Source organism: Myotis davidii, unplaced genomic scaffold, assembly GCF_000327345.1.
Source record: "Myotis davidii unplaced genomic scaffold, ASM32734v1 scaffold104, whole genome shotgun sequence".
Lineage (NCBI taxonomy): Eukaryota > Metazoa > Chordata > Mammalia > Chiroptera > Vespertilionidae > Myotis > Myotis davidii.
In genome coordinates, this window is record NW_006296625.1 from 3262419 (window position 1) to 3274603 (window position 12185).

At 36.7% G+C, this 12185-nt stretch overlaps 1 protein-coding gene across 6 annotated transcripts in view; it reads left to right on the forward strand.

The window, feature by feature from the left end:
* SENP6 (SUMO1/sentrin specific peptidase 6) overlaps positions 1-12185 on the forward strand; it is a 108042-nt gene that overhangs the window by 71084 nt on the left and 24773 nt on the right. For all 6 annotated transcript variants that reach the window (XM_015569432.1, XM_015569431.1, XM_015569437.1 and 3 more), the window contains 5 exons: positions 4004-4037; positions 4657-4851; positions 6362-6588; positions 8029-8135; positions 8258-8374. In XM_015569432.1, the coding sequence (XP_015424918.1) occupies positions 4004-4037; positions 4657-4851; positions 6362-6588; positions 8029-8135; positions 8258-8374 (680 nt within the window). The remainder of the gene's footprint in view (positions 1-4003; positions 4038-4656; positions 4852-6361; positions 6589-8028; positions 8136-8257; positions 8375-12185) is intronic.

Genomic DNA, 12185 nt, shown 5'->3' on the forward strand with positions numbered 1-12185 from the left:
CTGGCTGAGGCATCCAGCCCGCAGCTGCAGCGGCCCTGCGATCGTGGGCTTCGCTTTAGGCCCAGGCAAGGGACCCCTAGCTCCTGGGACTGCCAGCTTTGACCGTGCCTAGCTCCCATTGCTGGCTCCACCCCTACTTCCTGCTATCACTGGCCAGGAAGGCAAAGGCGCCTGATTCTCCGATCTTGGCTGGGGGGCAGGGCAAAGGCGGCCCTGGGGGCTCTTAGCGCCCCCCCTGGGTTTCTGATCACTGTCAGTGGCAGGGGGCTTCTTCCTGCTTTCCCTTTCGCCTCCCTGCATTGTGCCTACGTATGCAAATTAACCACCATCTTGTTGGCAGTTAACTGCCAATCTTAGTTGACAGTTAATTTGCATATAGCCCTGATTAGCCCATGAAAAGGTAGCATCGTACACCAATTACCATTTTTCTCTTTTATTAGTGTAGATGTCATATTTATTTAATAGTATATAAACAATTATAAATCCTCACCATAAAAGTCATTAAAAACTTTTTTATAATTCATTGTTCAAAGTAGTGACATAACATTGTGGGAAGATACTTAGTATTTTAACTGAGTTAAAACTTTCCACTTGCTGAAACCGGTTTTGCTCAGTGGATAGAGCGTCGGCCTGCGGACTGAAGGGTCCCAGGTTCGATTCCGGTCAGGGGCATGTACCTGGGTTGTGGGCACATCCCCAGTAGGAGATGTGCAGGAGGCAGCTGATCGATGTCTCTCTCTCATCGATGTTTCTGGCTCTCTGTCTCTCTCCCTTCCTCTCTGTAGAAAATCAATGAAATATATTTAAAAAAAAAAACTTTCCACTTCTTACTTTTTTAAAAAAATAAATTTTTATTGATTTCAAAGAGGAAGGGAGAGTGGGAGAGTGGGAGAGAGAAACATCAATGATCAGAGAGAGAATCATTGATCGGCTGCTCCTGCACTTGCCCTACTGGGGATCTAGCCTGCAACCCAGGCATGTGCCCTTGACTGGAATCGAACCTGGGACCTTTCAGTCTGCAGGCCAATGCTCTATCCACTGAGCCAGTCCAGCTAGGGCTACTATTTTATTCTTAATGCCAACTCAATGAAAACAGTATTTTAAAGAATATAATGACAGAAAGAAGAATCCAAAAGTTTTGGAGTCTGCAGAAAAATGTCTTAAAGCACCAAGACTCCTAGAAATAGATTATTGAACTATTATAGCCACTCAGAAGGCACTGGTTCAGTATCCACAAAACCCAAAGGACTTTTCCATAGTCCTTTAATTTTTATCTCTCATACGTGCTTTCTTATTATTTTACTGCTACCAATCCAATTCAAATTTGCATTTTCTGTTTGAAAATTTAATTTAATCTCCTTAAGTAGCTTTCTTAGTCATCATTTTTCTTCTTCTCTAATATACTCTATACATTGTTGTTACATTGATCTTCCTTTAGCACTGCACTATTTTGTAAGCCTTTATAATTCCCTAACTTGGTGTGCCTGGCTATCCATTTCTAACCCTGTAAACTCTGTCTTGTAGTATTCTTCTTTATACATAAAATAATATCTTTAAGAAAACACATTGTATTAGGGAAGTTAAAAGGTTGCTTTATTATTATGTAAATTATGGTAACTAATAGCTATTTATTTTCTAGGATTTATGATTCTAGAATAAATATGATCAAAAGGGGGGGAAACTTTATAGGTTAAGTTTATAGGAGAAAATGAAATGTGGACCTGATTTCTTATGCAAGAAAAGCCATATGGGAAAAGAGCAATCTTTTTTCCATCAAAAAACTCTAGCTTCTCATTATTTAAAAACTAGAATGATATTAAATACTCCAGAGATCTAAAGTAAATTATATATAGAAAATTTATTATTGCCCAGCAGCATTGTTATATAGCAGGGTTTTCAGGGATTTACGAAGCTTCTGTTTTGTTTCAAGCCTTCATGGTACAGATTATCTTTGATGGGACTGTCAGATAATAAAAGTGTTATGCTATGTCTTATATGGCAGAAATGTCAGTAATGTCTTATAGGTTTTATGGCATTCCCCCTACATTATTCAGAACTCCGTAGTATGATAATTAAGGCTGTTAATTTAGCCATTTAGTTGAAAGTTGCATAGTCTCAAGGCTATCTAGCAAGAACATCATCAAAATTTGAATGAATTTTTTTTACATGAAAGTTACAGATTAATATGTATATGATCTACTGAAGAAAAACTGAAGTTAGTTTAAAAAATAAAAGGCAGTGTGTATAATATAAAATATGTTACTATAGGTTTTTTTAAATTAAAATGCTAAATGAAATAGTTCAGCTAAAAAGTAGTTGTGCTTATGATTTGGATATTTGCAATCTGTTATTAATCTTCCTTGTACCATGGGATTTAGCCAAAGAACATTTTTTATAAGGTATAGTGTATCTGTAATTTCTTCAGATTGTGTGTTAAAAGATTATTTCACATTTTCTTTCTGTACATAACTTCCTTTATGTTTTGCACTGAAACGAGATATATCTGCCATGTCATTATTAATCTAAGAAACAGATTTTAAGTATTTTACAGTGGAAATACTTGACACACTGCCTTCAACAAGTGATTAAGCTTGTATCAATAGTGGGGCTGGCTGGCATGTACCTTTGATGTAGTGCAGTCCAGAGTGTTGTACATTTTTTAGAACCTAGCGTGGATTTTTCAAAGGCTATTTATAAAAAGCAGAAGGAGGTTTCTCTCTGTTATAGACAGTAGTAAACAAAAGAGAGACTAATGTAACATTGCCTTGACAGAATCATCAGGGGAAATTTAAGGCAAATATAAAGGATAATTTTGAGCAGTTGGGAAAATTTGAGTATGAATTGTATGTTGAATGAACTTAATTTTGATTTTCCTAGATGTTGTAATAATGAACCTTTCTGCCTTTATACTGGTTTAGCAAAAGAGAAATGACTGTGTGTGTGTGTGTGTGTGTGTGTGTGTGTGTGTGTGTGTGTGTGTCTATATATGTATAAAAGCCTAAGTGACTGAACAACCAGTCGACTGGTCGCTGTGACGTGAATGACCACCAGCGGGCAGACGCTCAACGCAGGAGCTGTCCCCTGGTAGTCAGTGCACTCCCACAGCCAACCTCCCATGGCCAGCCAACATCCTGCAGCCCTTTCCCCCGGCAAGCCAACATCCCGCAGCCAACCTCCTGCACCTCCAATTGGCCCCGATCGCCAACCAGGCCGAGGGACCCCAACTCTACACAAATTCAAGCACCAGGCTTTTAGTATATACATAAAGAATGATTAAGTGTAGGAAGATACTAAAGTTAGTGAATCTGGGTATGAGTATTCAGGTATTTATTGTAATACTAGAGGCCTGGTGAATAAAATTCATGCACTAAGGGGGTGTCCCCTCAGCCCAGCCTGCTCCCTCTCGCAGTCTGGGACCCCTCGGGGGATGTCTGCCTGCTGCTTACACCCAATATCCCAGGGATCGGGGCTAAACCAGCAGTCCGGGACCCCTCGCTCCTTACCACCTGCCTGCAGCAGAGGCAGGGAGAGGCTCCTGCCACTGCCATTGGCACTTGCCAGCCATGAGCCCGGCTTCTGGCTGAGTGGCGCTCCCCCTGTGGGAATTTACTGACCACCAGGGGGCAGCTCCTGCATTGAACGTCTGCTCCCTGGTGGTCAGTGTGAGTCATAGTGACCAGTCATTCCGCTGGTCGTTCTGCCATTGTGTTGATTTGCATATTAGGGTCTTATATAGCATTTTCTCAATTTCTCTTTGAAGTTATGAAAAAATAAGTCAATAGTATAAGAATATTCTCAGTATTTGAATCAGAAAGGTGAAGCCTACCTTTCTGAGAGGTAATTTGGAAGTGGGGAGGTTATCTTGTTTTATATTTAAGCACGTGGTAGATGATTTATTTCTTCTGCCCTCTGTAATATAAGTGCCGAATAATATGTCATTTAGGTTGTTTGTAGCAAAATCCTCATAAATCTAGATTGGCATTAATTTGTTTTATTTTTTTAGTTTTGTTTAGATTTTATCAAGATACCGCTAGAAGGTAAGCTATAATATGTCTTTATGCTAACTTAAACTTTTTTCACACTGAAGCACTTTACAGGAATGAAAGATTAAATTAAATATACATGATTAGTTATTAGGTATATTTTAACACATTGTGGACAGATCATGAGAATTCTCGCTTTATATTACACAGTGTTTTACAAAGTATCATACTTTAAAAAAGATACTAGCTTGTAAGAACATGTAATAAATAACTTCAAAATGCAGTGGGTATTTAATTTTAAAGCATTCCTTGAATATTTATGTAAAACATTTTTTGTACTCGTTCAGTAGACACTTACCTGGGCACTGGGTAAAGCTAGCAATAAAACTACTGGTCCGCAATGTGTTGATAGTGTGATTTCATTCTGTAACATCACAAAATCTATGTTTAATTGTAAGTATACTTCATTAGAATCCTCTTTTGGAAAAATAATGCAGAAACTTCTTTAAAATAGTTATAAGGATTTTTCTTCATTTCCCACTAGAAGTTACTATTTACAGAACATAATAAATGTGTTTTATTTTAAACTTGTATTTTCTCACACTCTTCTTCATTTATGAATTTGCTGTTTTAAGAATTGATTCATTTTCCATTTCCATTTGTTTTCCTCCAGAAGCAGAAGCTGATCCAGTAGGCTTTACTTTAAATACCTCTGATCTAACTAAATGTGAATGGTGTAATGTCCGTAAATTACCAGTTGTATTTCTTCAGACAATACCACCAGTTTATGAAAAGCTGAGCATGCTGATACAAATGAGTATGGATGATAAAGTTTGGACTCATTGTAAAAGAATGCATAAGTTAACAAGTAAGTTATGTAGATTGGATTATAATAATAAATATAATCCATTGACTAGCAGAATGTGAATATACTTTGATAGATCTTTTTCATGTATATTATATTATACTAGAGGCCTATTGCATGAAGAGATTCGTGCAATAGGCCTTCCTTTCCCTTGGCTGCTGGCACCAGTTTTCCTCTGGTACCTGGGACCCAGGCCTTCGCTCTGGCTGGGCTCCGGCCAGAGCCCCCTCGCCCCCCAGCCGTCAGGCCTCGTGGCTCTGCCGATCCCGGGGCCGTGAGGCCTCGCTGCTCAGCAGGCTTCGGGACCATTTGGCTTCGCTCCACCGCTTGGAGCCTATGTATGCAAATTAACTGCCATCTTCGTTGGCAGTTAATTTGCATATCGCCCTGATTAGCCAATGGGAAGTGTAGCGAAGGTACGGTTAATTACCCTTTTTGTCTTTTATTAGATAGGACTAGAGGCCCAGTGCAGAAATTCGTGCACTGGTAGGGTTCCTAGCAGCTGCCAGCCAGGTTCTCCCTTCCACTGGCCGCCTGCCCCGTCCCCTGGTTGAACTCCTGGATGAACTCCCGGTTGAGGGGACAATTTGCATATTATGCTTTTATTATATAGTATTATATTTATTATATTTATTATAAGAACCTTGCAGGATAGATCTTACTTTCCCCTTTTATAGATGAGGAAAAGCCCACATGAAGTGGAAGTTCTAATGATAAAACACAGGTTTGCTCATTGATAAAGTTTTCAAAATGGTTAAAACTCCAAAGGTCTGCACTCTTTGACCTTGTATTATATGAGTAAAATGATTTTTTAAAAAATTTTCAATTACAATTTGCTTTCAGTATTATTTTGTATTGGTTTCAGGTGTACAGCATAGTCCTTTGATGAAATGAACTTTTTAAAATGCACTGATAGGTACTAAGTACAACCATATAAATCTGGAATCCTTGAAACTTACCCTGAATTAGAAGTTTGCAAGTTCATAGAATGTATCTTCAATCTCTATAATACATGATATGGTTCTGATATTTATGGCATAGCATGAATATTTGTAAAATAAATACTTTTCAGCAGTAATTGCTGCTTCAGCTTAAGAGTTTGCACATTAGTGAATAGCAGTTTTTACAGCTAAATTTTCTAGCTCACTTGGAAATTTTATTTGTGTTTGATAAAATTTTTAATTTATACATATGTAAAACTATAAATATATTTTGATCCTATTAAATGAAGTAAATCAGTTATACCCCCGAATAGATTTGTTCTTGAGCTACTGCTAGAGTAATGTGTTCTGATTCCTTTCTCTTAATAATTTAGGTGACATTGTCAGGTAACACTGTCACTGGTCTTTATTTTATATTTATTTTATATACTCTGCCAAATATTGTTTTGAACATTGATACAGGGATTTCTGGTGATGTTCTTGGAATAACTAGTTGTTACTCTTTTTTCTAATAACTTCCTATATACTTATTTTTTTCTTTTAGACTTATAGTTATATTGATTTCTTTTCAGATTTGGAAGAACAGTATATAATTTTAATTTTTCAAAATGCCCTTGATGCTCAAGCAAATACGGTATTTGAAAGTATCGTTACTGAAATTGGTATAAAGAATAATGTATCCAATTTTTTTGCGAAAATTCCCTTTGACGAAGCCAATAGCAGACTTGTTGCCTGTACAAAAACCTATGAAGAAAGGATCAAAGGAAGTTGCGTGCAAAAAGAAAACAAAATTAAAAATGTAATTATGCTTTTTAATTTTAAAATATAATCTTAACATATAGCTTTAAAGGGAAATATTTTTTATTATACTATTCATTTCAGAGTTAGATTTTTTAAATTCCATCTCAGAATTATTTGCTTTTATATGCAATTTGTAAACTATGTTGTGTCAAAATGTAATGGTGAATAGGTGACTTTGTGACAAAAATAGTACTTGGTATACGTCTTAGAAGCATTTTTAGTTCCTTTCCATACTCTATTCTTGTTTTTTTAATTTATTTTTATTGATTTTAGTGAGAGACGAAGGGAGAGAGAGAAGTATATTTTGGCTTCTTCCTGCACATTCCCCATTGGGGATTGAGCCTGCAACTTAGGCAGTTGCCCTGACCGATAATCAAACTGGTGACCTCTTAATGCATGGGTCAGTGCTCAACCACTGAGCCACGCAGGCTGGGCTCCATACTCTGTTCTTTTCTTTACTTTTCATCTCCTTTTTCTCTCTTTTTTTTCCCTCTTTCAACATACATATACATTACTGATATATTCCAGTCTGTTATTACCCTGCTGGTTTCCAGTGATGCCATAGGCTTCGATAAAAATAAAGGAATTTGGTCCTTGATGTAGACTTATATGTAACATACACAGACATGGTTGAAAACTTGGGAAATGAAGAATATCTACCATCCTGACGGTCAACATATGTATCCAGTTCTAGAATAACTAATATAGTAGGTAACTCTGAAGCCACCTGAATCATACAAATATAACTTAAATACTCAAAATTTGTCCCTTATCACAGCAGCTGAATTTTACTGACTTAATTTATTAGGAACACAAAAATCTTTCTACCTGGTTACACACTTGGAGATAGGGCTATCCAAATCACAATCTTAGTGAAGTTGACAGGGCCTCACCAGAGAAGTTGAGGAAAAGAGCATAATAAGAAAGGGGAATCATTCCCCTTCTTTTGAAAAATTGTCTGCAGGAGATAATTCTGAAGGAAAAAAGAGCAGCTAGACTAGAGCCATGAGGTAGCTGGGATGGGCTCAAATTTCAGTGGAAGACTCTTCCTTTAACTCCTTGACTCTGGAGAACTGAAGCTCCCTCAGCCTCTGCTCCATATCCTATGGATTGCCTTGTCTTCCCTGCTAGAGAAAAAAATACTATATCTGTTCTTCGGATTTTACTAACATAACCTAATTTAATATGGATATAGAGATTTCAGACAAGATACCAGAGAGCATTTTTTCAAAAATTCAAGAGTATCGGTGTACCAGAAATTATAAATAAATAAACGGACCCTTGTTTTTTCCTGTTTCTTTTTAAAAAATCATGCATACTTTTTAGATTCATATTTTTAATCCTTTTTAATTAAAAAACATTCTTGGCTTGTGCTTGCTCTTTTTATTGAAAAATTTCCCAGTTGACTTTGAATTAATTACTTAATTTCCTTTTCCAGGTGCCCCTGGAATCTAGAATACAACTTAGAAGCAAACAATTTCAGTTTTTTGATGATGACGAAGAAACTGGAGAGGGTCACACCATCTTTATGGGTCCTGTAGAAAAGTGAGAGAATTCCTTCACATTTGCAACACCCTTAAATTTCTTCTCTGTTTTATTGCTTTTCTTTTGTATATATACACACACAAATATTTGATAATCTGCTTTTTTAAAAATTTTTGTTACAGGTTGATAGTATATCCACCACCTCCAGCTAAGGGAGGCATCTCTGTTACTAATGAGGACCTGCACTGTCTAAGTGAAGGAGAATTTTTAAATGATGTTATTATAGACTTTTATTTGAAGTAAGTTAACTTTCTGCTAACCTTTTAGCAACTCTTTAGCATTCTATAATGTGTATCTTTGTTTTCTGAGTCACAACTATTTGGGTTTTGAATGCCATCATTGCCATTTAGTGTGGGAAGTTATTTAATGTCTCTACCTGTTCCTCATTTTAAAAATTATATCTAAAAAGGCTGTAAGGTTTAAATAAGATAATACATGTTAAGCACTAGGAAAAGTCCCTGGCACATGCAAAGTGTTTTTAAATGACAGCTTATTATGTTGTTATTTTTTCAGTGTTTTAAGCCTTTAAAAATTGTTACTACCCTAGGGTAGGTATTAATTTTTTGAGCAAGCACAAACGTATGATCTCACTCATTTCCTTCAGTAAATGTTCAAGTACCAGCTTATATACCAAGAGCTTGTGTTAGAAGTTTATTCTTGTAGGGAACACAAATATGGGATTGAAGCAATAATAGAAGACAAAGTAGAAAAAAGAATGTTTCATTCTCTTTAGAGATTGGGAAATATGAGGGACCTAGGAGCTTCCCTGGAAGAGCTTACATCATGACCCAGTATACACATGCATATACATGTATGTGCAGTGTGTTTATACATGTGTAAATTTGTATGTGTTTACTGGTTTGTGATATAAAATGGTGTGTATATGACACAAAACAACTTAAATATCAGTGTGCTTAGAGCTTTACAATACTTGCTAGTTTATTCAAATGTATCTCATAAAAGAATTTTTAGAAATCTGATTATTAAAAGCTGCTGAATGATTTTTATAGCCTACTAATAGTCCACTGTTTGGGGAAAGAAAACGTTGTTATAACAAATGATAAGTATTGATGAGAGAAGTCATATCATAAGTGTATTTCCTTAATATCATTTTGATAAGCATTTTTATTATGGAATTCTAGATGAGAAATGATTTAAAGAAATTTAATTAAAGTGATTTAAGAAGCCTAATTAGGTCATTTTTGTTTGAGGAAAAAGGAAATAATAAAATGTTTTTAAGAGGTAGAGTTGTTTAGCAGGACTCCAAGCCTGATTGAATGGGTATTAAGAAGGATAAAAGTGGGTGCCAAATAACTCCTAGTTTTCTACTACAGAGACCTGTTAAATGATTTGGCCACTAATTGAAGCAGTGAATGCAGAAGCAGAATACGTTTGGGTAGGGGAGGGGGAAATATCCCTTTTAGATGTCTGATACAGCAAAAGGGAGAGTGCCAATAAACAGTTGAATATATGGTTCTGGATGTCATTTGAGTTCTGGCTGGACATATGGTTAGGAGGCTTTACAAGTAGTAGTTTAATTATGAAAATTGATCAAGCCCTGGCTGGTTTTGCTCAGTGGATAGAGCATTGGCATGTGAACTGAAGGGTCCAGGTTTGATTCCGGTCAAGGACACTTGCCTGGGTTGAGGGCTCATTCCCCAATAGGAGGCATGCAGAAGGCAGCTGATCAATGATTCTCATAATTGATGTTTCTATCTCTCCCTCTCCCTTCCTTTCTAAAGTCAATAAAAATATATTTTAAATAAATAAATAGAAAAGAAAATTGATCAAACTGTTTAGGTAGGGATAAAAAAACGAGAAAAGGCTATAAGGACAGAACCTGGATAGTAGAGTTAGATAGACAGGGAAGACAGAGGCTCCCATGAATAAATTCTAAAGATATTTGAGAGTTTAAGAAGAAAAATCCAGAGAGAGTCATAAAATTAAAGGGAGGTAAATGCTTTAAAACTGGATACATTTAGTGGTATCAACAGAGGTCAAGGCAGATAAAGGCTAAGAATAACTTTGAGGTCACAGTTACCCTAAGCTAATTGGGGTCCAGTATACATCTGGACTTCACCCTAGGCCTAATCCATGGGGGATAATGAGGTACTCATCCCCATCCACTGGAGGTAGTACCAGTGGAAGCCTAGTGGGAAGCCTTCCATCCCCATTCAACAGTAACATGGAGCCCCTCCACGTTAATGGTGCCTAGTGGAGAACCTAAACCTCCACCCCACCTGGGAGTCATGAGTTGGTGCCCATTTCAAACACAAGTGTGGTGCCAGGGAAAGCCTGCTAAAACACAAGAATTAAATGAAATCCAGTCTTACAATACTCTCAAATGTCCAGATAAAATTACTTGTCTCACCCAGAACCAGAAAGATTTCAAACTGAATGAGAAAGAACAGCCAATAGATAGTCAACACCAAGATTACACAGATATTAGAATTATTGGACAAATATTTTAAAGTACCCATCATATAATTTTTAATGAACAATTATGAACACATGTGAAACTTTGTGGGTGGAATAAACAACACAGGCCAAGTGTGTCTTATCTACAAAAAAAACTCAGTTCAAAGATAATTACATATATATATGAAAAGGATGGAAGAAGATAGAGCATGCAAATATTAATAGAGAGCAGGAGTTACTCTGTTAGTATCAGATAAAGTAAACTTCCGAGCAAAGACAATTACTACCAGGGATAGAGCGGGACATTATATAGTGATAAATGAGTGAATCCATCAAGAAGACCTAGCTGTACTTATTGGGGATGTGCCATAAAACAGAGCTACAAAATATGTGAAGCAAAAACTGATAGATCTAAAACTGGTGAGGAACTTTTTTTTGCCAATGGCCATTTTGATATTTATAACATCATTCAAGGGCCATACAAAATTAACTTCCTATATTTGATCAAACATTTAATTAACTCATCCCTAATGACTTGGCAGGGCCAGACCAAATGATTTCACTGGCCTTACACAGCCTATATGCCAGACATTCCTCATCCCTGATCTAAAACGAGAAAGTAAAAAATCCAAAAATATAACTGGAGAATTTAATTCCCCTCTCTCAACAATTTGATAGAACAGCTAAACAAAATCAACAAGGATACAGAAAGAATGCAACAACACCATCAACCCGTAGGCTTTACTTAACATTAGGGGGTAATATTATACTCCTATTTATGCTAACTATACCCCCGTTATCAAAGATACTGTTTTTCCTTTTGAAGAGTTAATGGTAATGGAATATGTTTCAGTAAATGATAAGTGTGTTACAGATTTGCTGACAAGAGAAACTGCCCTACATTTTAGATGCCTAATTTTGCAGATGTAGATCCCTTTGAGATCAAACAGTCATTCAATGACAAGTTCAGACAAAGCTCTTAAGCAAAATCAAAAGACGTTATCTCATACAAATATCCAATAAGCATATGAAAAGATCCTTGACATTATTAGTCATCAAAGAAAATTCAAAATCAAAAAGAGATGTCGCCCTACACCCATTAGGATGGCAACTATATTAAAAAAAACAAAACAAACAAAAACAAACTAAAATAATGTGGACAAATGGCACCCTGTGTACTGCTAGTACGAGTGTAAAACGTTACAGCCAGTATAGAAAACAGTAGTATGGTGGTTCCTCAAAAAATTAAAAATAGAGCTACCATGTGATCTAACAATCCCATTTCCGTGTATTTATGCAAAAGAATTGAGAGTAATGTCTCAAAGAGATTTTTGCACACCCATAGCACTATTCATAATAGTCAAGAGGTGGAAACAACCCAAACTGTTCATTGATGGATGGGTGATAAACAAAAGGTGGCTCGGTTGGATTGGAGCATTATCCCCATACACCAAAAGGTTGTGGGTTTGATTCCTGCTCGGCACATACCTGGGTTGTGGGTTAGATATCTGATCAGGTGTGTACAGGAGGTAGCTAATCAATGTTCCTCACATCAATGTCTCTCTCTCTCCCTCTCTCTCGCGCGCTCTCTCTCTCTCTCTCTCTCTCTCACACACACACACACACACACAC